This window comes from Larus michahellis, chromosome 6, assembly GCF_964199755.1.
Source record: "Larus michahellis chromosome 6, bLarMic1.1, whole genome shotgun sequence".
NCBI classification, from domain to species: domain Eukaryota; kingdom Metazoa; phylum Chordata; class Aves; order Charadriiformes; family Laridae; genus Larus; species Larus michahellis.
This window is the reverse complement of record NC_133901.1, coordinates 6138214-6151228: the sequence shown is the minus strand read 5'-3', so window position 1 is coordinate 6151228 and position 13015 is coordinate 6138214. Positions and strand designations below refer to the sequence as shown.

The 13015-nt window shown below is 41.3% G+C and overlaps 1 protein-coding gene across 11 annotated transcripts in view; it reads left to right on the top strand.

Moving 5' to 3' along the window:
- LOC141744403 (uncharacterized) overlaps window positions 1-13015 on the top strand; it is a 36456-nt gene that overhangs the window by 7289 nt on the left and 16152 nt on the right. For 5 of the 11 annotated variants that reach the window (XR_012587434.1, XR_012587433.1, XR_012587432.1 and 2 more), the window contains exons 2-8: window positions 571-721; window positions 1799-1892; window positions 2926-3044; window positions 3932-4074; window positions 4779-4976; window positions 6718-6983; window positions 7646-8001. Coding sequence is in view for 2 of the 11 variants with exons in the window: in XM_074590228.1 (XP_074446329.1) it covers window positions 571-721; window positions 1799-1892; window positions 2926-3044; window positions 3932-4074; window positions 4779-4976; window positions 6718-6829 (817 nt within the window). In the remaining 9 variants the exon portion in view is untranslated. Of the gene's footprint in view, window positions 1-570; window positions 722-1798; window positions 1893-2925; window positions 3045-3931; window positions 4075-4778; window positions 4977-6717; window positions 7344-7645; window positions 9189-13015 lie in introns of those variants that run through there. The other 6 variants (XR_012587436.1, XR_012587435.1, XM_074590228.1 and 3 more) reach the window with 4 other exon arrangements.

The following is a 13015-nucleotide window of genomic DNA, read 5'->3' as shown; positions in this document are numbered from 1 at the left end:
ATTCAGTCTCTCTGAAGCACAATTGGAGAAATTGCATCATTTGGGGTACATAAAATGTACTTTTGAATGTGTTCTTAGGCAGTGAACTACAAAGCACAGAAACACGTGACTTCAAGACTTTATTGAACAAAGTTCAACTCTTCTTTGGAGCCTTGATATTCTACTAAAACACATTCAAGGGATTAAAATAAATATGCAGTTGAGGTATCTTTTCATTCAATGTGGATCCATAAAAGCAGGGCTCCATAGGATAGAAGGGGATGTATGGAACAAGTTGTGGTCGTCATTTTCTCCAAGACTGAGTATTTCTAACAAACTGCCCGTAAGTTCCTCTTTCTAATGTTTGGACGTACCTGTGAAGGCCTCGTACGTGTAAGTAGATGGTACTTAGGCCAGAAGTCCCAATAAGGGACTGAAGGAGATTGCCCTCCCTATGGTATGACCACAGGATCACGTGGCTATTGTCTGGTGGTAAGTCCTATCCCTTGCTTCTCTGTATTTTCTGCCATTATAAAATTGTTTGCATTTCTCTGAACAGAATTGGTTACTTGTTTAACATCTCCTCTCTAGTTCCTCAGGTCTGACTACAAGCAATCAAAGGTTCTGTAAAACCTATTCGTCCTGGCGCTCCATCCTAAATGATACACACACCGTTCCACCGGTTTTATTACAAACCAGAGGATTCATCAGGCAGAACCGTGATTCTGGGCTACTTTCCCCTGTAAGTGTTTGGCTTACCAGTCTGATTGCAAGTTTATAGAAGAGGGACACTGACAAAGAGTAACTAAGGCTGAAATCTCTTCCTCAGCTTTGAAGCTGATTAGGTTTTGCCTCCTTTTATCTTCCAAAGCTAGATCAGATTATAAATAAGATTATATGATATGGTGTCAGCAGCGGCAAGGGATTTGACTCAGTGGCCCAGGAAGCCTTTGAGCACTAGGCAGAGAACTGGATGCAATGGTCAAGTATATAATATAAATCATGAAGAGGCTGTGTACATTTGCTATAAAATGTCATAACCAGGAGTGCTATGAAAGGTAACAATACAGATATTCAGCAAGAATATCTCTCTCCAACATTTGAGCCAATTCACAGAAGTAAACCAGAAGGGGCTCTGGTAAACTACACCTAAAGGGTGAATCCCCACGACATTTACCAGCTTCTGGATATGTGTGTATAGCTCAGCTCTGACTGGAGGGGATGAGTCAGGGGCGCGTGCTCCATCTCTCCCCCTCCCTCAACTCCACCATCATGGTTTCCACTGAAAGAAATGCTGCAAGTTCGAGGAAATGCCAAGCTGTGTTGCACTGTGACGTTGCCCCACTGTAGGCAATCGTGGCGCTGTGTCTGTTGGGCACGACAGGAATCACGCCTACTCTGTGTGCTACAGGCAGAGTTAGAGACTTTGTTTCTTGCTCCCTCCTGGGAGACTAATGCCTTGGAAATCTTAGAGTATGTTTTAGGGGAAAAGTAAAACGGGCAGAAACCTCGTAATCTCGACCGCAGTGGGAGGTTTTCTGGATTTAGATGTAGTGCCTCCGTTGCCTTCAGGATATATTGTGTGTAAGCTTGTCCAGAAATGTGTTTACGTGCATGTGCATTCACAAATGCGTGCCATTGTATCCTCACTTCCATACATCATTTCACTATTCACCAGATGGTGTTAAGGCAGAAGGCATTGTAAACATGTATGAATATTATTTCTACTGTAATAAGGCCAGAAATAGAAGAAAATACACTGCCAGAAACTGAAAAACCTTAACGGTTTCTTTTATATCTTTATTTTGCTTTTTCTAAGCTTCCTTCTGATTCCTTCAAGTATCTCGGCTGGTGTGACATAGAAGAACATGATGTTCGAGGAAATCAACTTCATTGTCCCCGAGTGAGAGAAGGTAAAGATCAAAAAGACATATTCATGTTTAAGCTTTATCTCTATTTACTCAAATTGTATGTCCTTAAATGTTATGAGCTTAAATCATGGAGTTTGCCATTGTTTTGAAAAGGGGCAGGATTTCATCCTATATTTTACATGTTTCCTTTTTTTAATCGCCAGGAAAATACCCTTCATCATTTTGAAAATGGGAAACAAAAGTCAGAACTGTAATTTGAAAATTTTTAGTTTTAATGCGGTGTTGATTACTTCTCTCAAAAGTTCATTAGCATTTGAATACCGTTCAGAATGCAATAGTCAAACAAGAAGATGAGAGTGAAAGCCAGTCCTGCCAATGGTGGCACATATATTTAACTTTAAGACTGAATTGGCCCAATTACAATCTATAGACACACTCAAGAACAGAGAATAAAAGGTGGATTTTAAAATACAATGTTTGCATGTTTGGGGCTAAACAGTGGAAAAATTCCACACTGCCCTTGCCTTAGGTAAGAATTTGAAGATGTCCATAGCTCTAAGCGTTTTGGTAGACCTTAAGACTTTGTCTTCAGCATGTGTTGTTCTTAATATGAATGATGTTTTGAGTATGGCTATTTATCCATACAGCTCTTGTCAGTGGATTGGAAGTTACAAACATATCCCTTTCACAGGACAATTAAAGGATAAATACATAACCGTTTGTATAAACTCATAGGATGTGAAAGAATATGCAGGAACAGTGTTTTAGAACTCAGATGCTTATGCTCAGCCATTTAGAAAAAGCTTTTATTCTGAGCTGTAGAAGAAATGTCACTTAGTAAGCAGGTACCAAATCATCATGACCTTAGATCGCTTGCTGAATTATGGGCCCAGAAATGGTAGAAAAATCTTCACATTAATTTACTTCTTAGAAGCCTGGAAACCTACGCACCTATAATATTATATATATTTCTTCATTTCAGATATCTTCCCAGCTGTATATATAATCTTTCAGCAAGTAACTAAATGCCAGTTCCATATCACATCCACTATTGTAAATCTTTTTTTTTGAGCAGGGCCTTCAGAAGAAGAGCTATTTTTCAGAGGAGAAGAACATACTATGAAAAAAAGAAAACAAGCAACTGACACAGAGAAGCGGCAAAAGAAACTGCAAGAGAACTGGGAAAACTGTGCTGTAAAACTTTCTCATTAACTCTTTGTACCGTAGTAGAAAATAAGACAAATAATGACCTGCCAGCTGCTCCTTGCAGTTAGCAGCTTTAAAGCTCAGGTTGGCACCATGACATTGTAAACCGGAGGTTTTTACAAGCTGGAAGAAACACTGGAATATCTTGTAATTTGGGTTCTGGCCCTGTGCAAAGAGGAAACAGTAAAAGCCGTGTGTTGTGATGGGGCTTCATTTATGCTTGGCCAAGTAAGGACTAGTGATGTTCCTTACCTGCTCAGTGCCTAATGGTAAATGAATGGCTAGAGAATGGACCAGATTAATTTCAGCTCTTTCACTCCCTCCTTATACCAGCCTGAGCAGTTCTTTCGGCTGGAGGTACTACGTTACTGCTGGTTCTGATCAGCAGCCAGTTATAACCTCCCTAAGATCAGGTAGTAACTTCATCTAACACTGAGATCCAGTGCTCTGGATCGTGCCTCTCCCTGTGCGTGAACACTGGGGAGCACTGATATCTGGCTACTGCACAGCATCTTTTTTCCAGATGAATTGAGAGGCCAAACCCATAAGCCACAATCGCAGTCCTGCATTCTCCACCCAGAGCACACACACAGGCGTGCCCAGACAATGGGGAAGGAGGGGCTGGGCGGTAAGATTCACATGCTTAAGAGACGGTTTCTTTCTTCTTTACTTGCAAGGAATCATGCAGTGCATCACTATGATTCTAAGGGGAATTTGGCAATTGGCACCACAAATTGGTATAAAAGCACCATAATAAAACAGATTCACCTTTTAACTAATTGTCACATTGAAAGATGTAATGATATAGTTATTAGAAAGCAAGGGAAACAAAAAAAAAAGAAAGAAGTGATTTCTCTTTTTTTTTTCCTTGCCAGGAGCTGAACCTTTCATTTCAGGACCTGGGTGATCTTTACCAGGTGGAAAACTTCAAAAGGATTCTCCGAAGATTAATTCGGGTGGAAAAACTTTGGTTGGTGGACAATTCTTTGACAGACCTAAGTGCCATAAGGTTGCCAAGGTAGACAAAACGTCCTGTTTCTATTTTTATGCAGTATCATAGATATCAAAACTTTTATTTACTTTGGTAATAGCTGGAGCAGACTCTTGAGAACTGCCAAAATATGATATTTTCGGGGGTATTATCCCCATCAGAATCCATCAGTATATTGCTATTCTGAGTTCATGCCATTCCCAGGTAGAAAATTCTCCGTAAGGTGGTGAGGTGATGTCTTCTTTATTCCTAGTGGATAATTCATGCGTCTCATCAGGTTCAGTGACAGTTTTGCTAAAAGGGAAGGTTGTTGAAAACTGAAGGAATGTATATGAAGAGATGGTGGAACATAACCCAAGCAGAGAGGCCAGATGTGACCATGACAACTGGTTTTTTTACAATTCATTTATTGCTACTATGTTGTCATATGTCTGAGTACATGGAAAGCTGTAATATGGAGAACAGCAATAATGATGTATCTGTGTACAATACAAAGAAAGCTGAGAGTATAAAGTGTAGGGATCTGATCTTGCAGTCCATGGGTAGGCAAAAATTACACAAATGTAAAACTAGGGTGAAAGCAGGTCTCGAGGAATCAAATTCTTGTATCTCTCATTGGAAGCCCTAAGTTGCCATGACTTCGACTACGTGAAGAGCCATCCCTGTGTTGGCTTACAGGTATATAATATTACAGATGTGATCAGTGACGTCGTATGCTTTATACTTTACAGATGCAGAGAACTAAATGTCAATAAAAACCACTTTACATCCTTCAAACAGCTGCCAAAGATACCTCAGATTCAACACTTATCACTCGCTGAAAATAACATTATGACACTAAGTGGAATATCAGACTTCAGACATACTCCACTTGAATCCCTTATACTCAAGAGGAATCCCTGTGAATTTCAAGAAAGATACAGACAACTGTAAGTCTTACCATCCAATAGCCAACCAAAGTTCAACAATACAAAGAAATGATTGTGAGAAAGTTCAAAAGGAATAGGGTCTCAAATACAACAAGCTCTCCTGAGCAATTTTTTTTATTTTCCCCTAGTCTCAACTATCATAAATGCTCCAGGAACATGGGCTGGTGAGCCTGTATCTGATAATAGCCACCAAATATTCAGAAACTGCCTAGGAGGCTTTCTAATCACATGACTGTCCGTTCTTGGACTAAACTAAGTCCATGGATCAAGTTTAGAGACAGTGAGTAGGGCAGATAAATTAGATTCCCTTTTATTAATAGAAACTACCTATTACTCAAACTCTTTTCAGTCTCACTGCATCCCTCGTGTATTCTCAAAGGAGTCTAAATTGCATTACATGTCGGAGATGGAATCAGAAGGATGTGTTGAAAGACGGGAGCTAAAGCAAGAGAAAACTAAGTTACTTTCATTTGATTTTTCTGGATTCTCTCTTCTCTGGCAGCACTGTGGAAGCTGCACTGCCTTAAACACCCCACTCAGTGCAGGTATATGTTGCAGGCGGTGCAGTGTAATGTAGACTTAACAGAGCTGCCTCGGACACTAGAAATGAAAATTCAAATCTGAGACAGAGTAGAGAATTCAGGGGAATATAATTTATTCCAAGTCTCATGCCTGTTTTGACACCCACCCCTATTCCGTTCTTCCCCGGTTTCTTTGATGCCAAACCCCTGATGCCAAGAAAAAAAATTGCACACAGGTCAGAAAGGGGAATGAAGCGTGTTCGTTCTGAACTCTCCAGAAATCTGCATGGTTGCGCGTTTTCCCCCACTACGAACAGAGTCACTTCAGCCATCTACAGAGGGCATTGTTGATATTTTTGAGATAAACCTTACACCGTGTGTCTAAGATGTCATCTCTTCCTGGGAGGGGGAAAAAAAAAAAAAGAGAAGTTTCAAAGAAAGTGTTTAATAAAAACCTTTCAGAATTTCCAGTAGGCTTTTTCCAGCAGGCTTTTTTTCAGAGTTTCCAGTAGGCATCGCTTTGACAGCGCTGGAGTCCACGCTCACCTCCGAAAGGCACAGGAGCAAATACCACAGCACGTGGGTTAACACCCTGTGCGATGCTTAGGGTGCTATGGCTCCATCAGCAGTCTTCATGGCCGAGGTCAGAGATCCTGCTGGGCTGCGTAAAAGGGACAGTATATTTGGAGGTAGAGCCGTTCCTTTTGCTTTGGCGTCATAGAATCACAGAATCATTTAGGTTGGCATGCCCACAAAAAAAAGGACTTCTTTTCTTTGGGAGAAACACAAGTGTGAAAGATTCGCCCTATTTCTCTATCACAGGAAGATAAAAGTTGCGTTGTGCACTTCTTGCAGTCTGAACCTTCACTTTTCAACAGTCTAGGAAATTCAGCCCAGACTAACAGCTTCCTTTTGCATTAGACAACTGGTTTGGTTCTACTCTGTTAAAAATGTAGGTACTTGCAGTGCTTTACCCAGTCTGAGGATATAAAACTTGTGTGAATATATGATATAAAACAGAGTGAAAACTGAAAATTTTTAATTAGCTCTTTATCAGATAAATTCTGCAACGAATGACAAATCAAGATTTCCAACAACACAAATACATTTTGGGTATGTTTGAATCTACTGTTTGTTTTTTTTGTCAGTGTCTACTTTGTTCTCAGTGTTTCCCAAGATTATTTCTCTCAATTTCTGTTTTTCTTTTGTCTCTCTTTAAGTGTGTTCTCCAGTTTGCCAAATCTGAAAATGCTGGATGGTATCCCAAAACTGCCAGAGGACTGTTCACCCCCAGACACCAGGTTTTTTTTCAAAATGTGTACTATACTCTAGCACTGTATTTTTGTAGGATCCCAGCTGTGCTAGAATCACCTCACTTAAAAGATACAATAAATCCTGTGTATGGAAGTTACTATTTTTTTCTGATCGAAGCGATATTGAAGCAGAAATTTTTTTTTTAACACGTTTGTGATACCACAGACTTCAAGTGAGTATGGATAAATGACATGTAAATAAGACATAATGTGTGTACTGAGTGTCATGAGTTTGGTGTATTAAAAATATTGGGTGACTTTGTTGTCTAGGAACTCTGTGTAGACAAAAACTCGCAATTATTGACTCCCATTGCATTTACTTAAAACACGCCTGATTTCAGACCATGTGTCCATTGTGGGAAATGGTACAAGGGTTAAAATCCAGGCTGTGAAGAAAAGGAAAAAAAAAAATAGCCTGAATAAAAGAACAGGCTATGCAGTTTCCTTCTTTATCTCCCACCAATGTCTTAGTGCGCTTTAATGCACTTTGTAGATGGGAAAGGTAGAGCCACCCCAATCATTTAGAGCCTTAGAAATAAAAAAATAATGCAGAATGTCTTTGCTTGGGAGTTTGGTATGGCTAGAGAGCACTGGGGAAGTAAATCACGAAAAAGGAAAGAAGCCTTTTGACTCACTGCTGGCATTGTTTAGGAACGTCTTGTTGCTTAATAGAGGTTCCTCAAACCAAAGCCACAATGAGGGAAAAGAGCTGTGGAAGCTGAAAAGGGATTTGTAAGGGCTCCCCAGGATATCTGAATGCAATTATCTTTGAGAGGTATCTGTCCTTGTCTCTGATTCATTTGCTGTTCAATTTTAGCTTTTTTTGTTTTTCCAGGCAGCTCATGCTGGCACACAAATAGCTGTGCCACTAATGGTTCAGGAAAAGAATGGCAGAGCCCTGGAAAATGAAGACAATTAACAGAATTGCCTAATTCCAGAGACAGTCAATAAATTCTCTGCTGTGTATTGGCTGCAGGCTCGGTTTGGTTCAGTTGCACGGGGAGGAGTAATGACTGCTCAGCCCTGTAGAGCTCTGCAGTGCAATGACTTATCTGCAGAAAGGTCGCAGCAGCTGCCTATTAATGTCTGCATTGGATCAGAGCAAGAGAAATGACCAGCTTGAAAAGTTTCCAGGCTCTCTCTCAGGATTGTCCTTGCCTCTCCCACAGCCTAGCAGTCAAAAGAGTTGATGTAAGTATTTCATAAACTAGATCACAAGATTTTGAACGTATAACAGTATCTGGCTCAAAGTATTTTCTACATCTGTGAAATGAAAAAGGCAACGGACCACTGCAAAGGGGTGTCCGGTTGAGGGCTCACACTCAGGAAATATCCTTGCAATTCATAGAAGCAGGCCGCTTCCTTCCCAGGATGTACACACACGTGGGGTTTGATAACTAGATCCAGCCAGTGTGGTCCACCCCAGCAATGGGAACAGACCACGCTGTGACAAAGCCCTCCATAAACATGCCGCAGAATCAAGATGGTACGGTTCAACAATACATGGCAACAAGCTTTTACAGATTCAGAGGAGAGAGGATGTAGTTTACACAGAAACAACAAGGCGACCAGAACTTTGAAACGTAAAATCAACATAAAAAGAACACTGTTGTGTTTGGGAATGGAAAGGTTAAAAAAAAAAAAGGATTAAATGTATTCTTTCGACTGAGGACGTATGTGATAAAGCACGATCTCCTCAGAAGCAAGGCAGGGAGCAAAAGCAGAAAGGAAACAGAGCCTGAAGGACCACCCTTACGGACCCAGCCAGAGACAGACAGACGGCAGCGAGCAGCTGAACGCTGGCTGCTGTGAGGCTGTGTGTCTGGAGACGGGGAAGGGAAGCAGCCTTTTCCCAAGGTAACAGACACTGGGGAGCTTTCAAATCAGCGCTCTTCAAATCACAACGAAAAGCACTTGAGGACTAGGCTCTCTTCCCAGAATTCGGCATTAACAAGTGAGTCTGAGCTGGGAAATTGCCCCAGTCCCATGGGCAGACCTTTCAGTTACAAGCTCCTCTTGAAGCTGCCACCCACTTCTTGCACATATAATTAGGAGCTGGTCGAGTCTCTCCTGGGAACGCACTCAGAGGCTTTGCTCTTTCGACCTGTGTCCTGGGTCAGTCACAAGAAAGAGGCACAGACAGTGATTTATTCTTTCCGGAAAGGAAATTGGTTCTACTCTCATAATTTTTCCTTTCATTATTTTAATGGTCTGGCTTTGAAATCTCAGAGAAATACGAGGTAATATCTGGGGAGCCTTGCTGATTTTATTTAAAGTGCATCCAGCAGCAAGAACGTACTGGTAATGTTTGAGTCACTTTGCTTCAATGAGCTTTAAATGAGATGTTCGCTATCAGCAATGTCACATGGGAAACTGGGAAAAAAAAGAGCAATTAGGTTCCAGCTGGTTGACTGGACAACAGCCATAAGACCAACGAAGCACACTGGAAACATTTCAACATTACCGGTCAACTAGAAACCCCAGCAGCAGGAACTTTTTTGAAACTGGCCTCAAGTTCATGCCAAACCAGGGATAAATTAATGTACATTTTGGGTTCTAAATGAGATTATTACTATTTAACTTTCTTTTCCTGCCAGACTTACGCTCAGCTTCACTCTAGAAAAAATGGGCCTGCAGCAAATTACTCTTGAGTTTTACTCTCTTACTTTTCCACAGTTATGTTATGGAGTGGTCTAATCTAAACCCAGTCTATGACTTCAAGAAAATCTGGAAGGAATGGAACAAAAGTAGAGCCTTTATTTTGCTAGAGCTTTTTGCTGTGATTGCACTCTGAAATCTAACATAATAGCTACCACCTGTGAGCTCGGTAGCAAAGGATCATGAAATCAATTTCCAATTATTCACAAAGATTCCTTCAAACCTGACATTTCATGAAAATTTAGCAAAGTGTTCCCAAAGTCTTGCCTAATATCAATGGACAGGTCCAGGCCTGACAGAGCTCAGAACTGAGTTCCCAGGTCTCATTTTAACCATCTGTTCCTTTCTTATTCTGTCTAAATCTCTCAATACAAAATAAAAAGTGAGCAATATCAAATCAAAAGACAGATTCCTTAAATGAGCAGAGAGAAAACAAGACTTTTCATTTAATCCATTTGTTATGATCCCAGGAATTCCAGAGCGGGGTTTAAAAAACCTGTAAGTATTACAGGACATGGGTCATGGAAGCAAATAGAGTTGTAACAGAGAAAAAATCAACCGCTGATGAGCATTTCAAAGAAAACCGTTTGCTCATAAACATGTTTACCTTGTAGAACGGGAAACACAAACACCCTATGTTCATATTGTTCCAAATTACTTAAATCACTCAGGATATAAAGACCAATAAAGCCAATATCCTTCTCCACGACTGTGCGTTGCCGCACAAGTAGTAGGTGTGAATACAGTGAAGAGGAAACCAGTGGCTTTCCTTGCAAAAATGTCTTCTTTTAGTTCCTTCCACTGAGCTTCAGAGGCTGAGAGACGGCATCGGAGGCAAATCAGAGCTGATCAGTTAAGCCTGTAATTCATCATCACGAATGTTAATGCAAATGGCTCAAGACCAAATTTATACATCTACGTAGAGTAAATAACTTCTCAGTGATTCCCTAGAGTTTAGCCTGCCTGTGCTGGAGCACACACCGGTTATGAGGACTTCACAAGTGACTTCCCGAAGTCCTTGTCAACTCTCAGATCACAGTATCTGTAAGAAATGTGCCTGGCACGTGCTTTGAAATAGGCTGTGGGCAAGGATTCGGTTGATGTGGTAGGTCCTGGTCCTTCTGCATCATCTTAACCCCCAAACAGCCGGCGCAGAGGGCTCTGCTCTGTCAGTCTGCTGGTGTCCCACTGCAGGGCCGGCTCTGCTGTGGCTGCTGCTGCTGAAAACAGCCTCGCTCTTCCTCCGTGGACCAACTTCCACATTCCTGTGGCCAGGAAGGGGATTAGTTGTCTTTTGTCTGCCCTAGCTTCTGTTCGTGGTACTTCTGTATTAGTGAGGCTAGGACAGCGGTGCTTTCAGTGCTTGCTTATTCCCTCACCAAACACCAGTGACTACCAAAGTCCTTCCCGCATTTAATTCAACTGCAAAACTCCCAGTGACATCAAAGCTGCAGAAACACATCTTTATTCTTCTGTGTGGAAGGAAGGAAGGGAAGAAACTACTCGCAAATCAGGGATCAGGTTACCAAAAAGGGCACTATGAGGCTGTTAACCTTTGAGAAGCAGAACACTCTCCCCTTTCCCTGGAGAACCTCCTTCTGAAGATCTGAGTATATTCATTTGTTTTACCATTTCCTTCCTGAATGATTAAAATCAAATACCTTCTGGTCTATGTAAAGCAACTTTCAATCACTGCCACTGAAGTTTTGCTGTTCAGTAAAGAACCTTCAGCATTTTTGATGATTTCCTTGCTATCAGCGCTAGAAGCAAAAATTGATTTAGCGAATATACTGACGGACGTTTTGATCTATTTGGATACATGTATGAGACACGCAGAGGCACGCTGGCAGGAAGCACGGGGGGAAATAAGCTATTAAGATGTCCCAGAGCATTCATTTTTCATTTGTAATCTATCATCCAAGATAACATTGGCTTTGGAATTGCCAGGTACCATGCTACATTATGTAATTGAAAGCACTGAAGATAAGGAAAGAAGGCCATTGACAACATATGCTTTAGATAAAACCAGCTATAAAAATAAATGTAATGACCATAGCAGGGATGAGACAAGCATGGACAGTAACAAATTGGGAATGACCAGAAAGTTCATGAATAGTCAAGCTACAGGAAACGGTGCAGTCAGCCTTGGGGAGTGAAATCCAGGCCAATTTTTTTTTTGCTTGTTTTTCATACTGATCATTTTTACTATGCGTTAATGCACTATATTTCCCATTCCTACTCTACATACAGTCTATTTTCTTTCTAATAGATTGCTATAATTACTCTTTACGTCCTGAGCACCAAGCCACTTTAAGGATGCTCCTATTAAGAAGCAAGAATGATGAAGTCAGATGTTTCTTCAATGCAATTTTAATTTTCTGTGTAAAATGTACAAAATTCCATCTTTTCTGAACTCAAGGAAAATCAAACAGGAGACTGCATCTGTGCTCAGGGCTCCAAGCCCTTTTTCAGTCGTACTTAGCTCTCACCTTTTCTCAGCGTTACCCATCTTTGAGCTTTACTCTCCTAGGTTTTATCTTGCTTCTTTTTCCATGTCAGCTCAGTCACGCTCTTGTGGCTGCAAAGACCTTCACCATGTTGGGCTAATGCTTGCCATGAGCCTGAAACTCTAGCCCAGGGTGTCTCTGGTCGCTCAGGCTGCTGCAAGCCTTTTGTTGCCTCCCAGACCTGGCTGTTCTCTCCTTGCTCGTCGATCCTGCACTGTCCTCCAGTTCCACCTCTAGGCCCACCCCTGCATTTGCTATTGTGCAGGCAAAACGAAAACGTTGGTGGAGCAAAAAGTTCTGTGGGTTTAAATAAATCGGTCAAACGATGTCCATTCTGTATGAGCTATCCCTATTTATCTTTAAAAGGCAGAATTCTTTGTGAGGACAGATGTCTGCATCAGAGTGTGTTGTAGAGGAATGGAGGACGTTTGAGATCAGCAGCGTCTAAAAGACAAAGAATGAGGAGTTTAGACCTTCTTCATTCCTTCACTCAGCTTTATGTTTTACCACTGCTTCTAACCTGAAGTATTGGCGGTCTGTTTTCCTCTGCTGTTTTCTTTCTCTGTAGATGTATGCCTATAGAGAAAATGTCATATAATGTTAATTCTAATTACAGAGGGAAGTGCTCAAAGTGCTTATCGTGTCCCACGACACAAAGATTACACAGATGTGTCCTAAGTTTTTTCCTGTAACAGTATCACACTCAAGCACTCTGAACCGAAAAGCCTCACAGTGCTAGCAGAGTGCCTAATTATTATATTTGGTGCCTAATATTTGTCAGTTTGAAGGTGCTGGAATAACTCCAGGACAAATTTCGCTGCAGATGTAATCCCATTTATCCTAGTCGGGTTTATTTACACCACAGACGCCTGCCAATTATTGAAAAGGCCGTAATCAGGTCTGCCCTAAGTCCGCCTTTAAGTTCTGGATCTTCACATGCGATACCTGGAAGCCTGAAGTAGTTTGGGTGCTGGATGCAGGGTAAGGTTAGCACGGCTCACGTGAGCTCGGGCAGGGCCACACGGCAGCCGTTCATATGA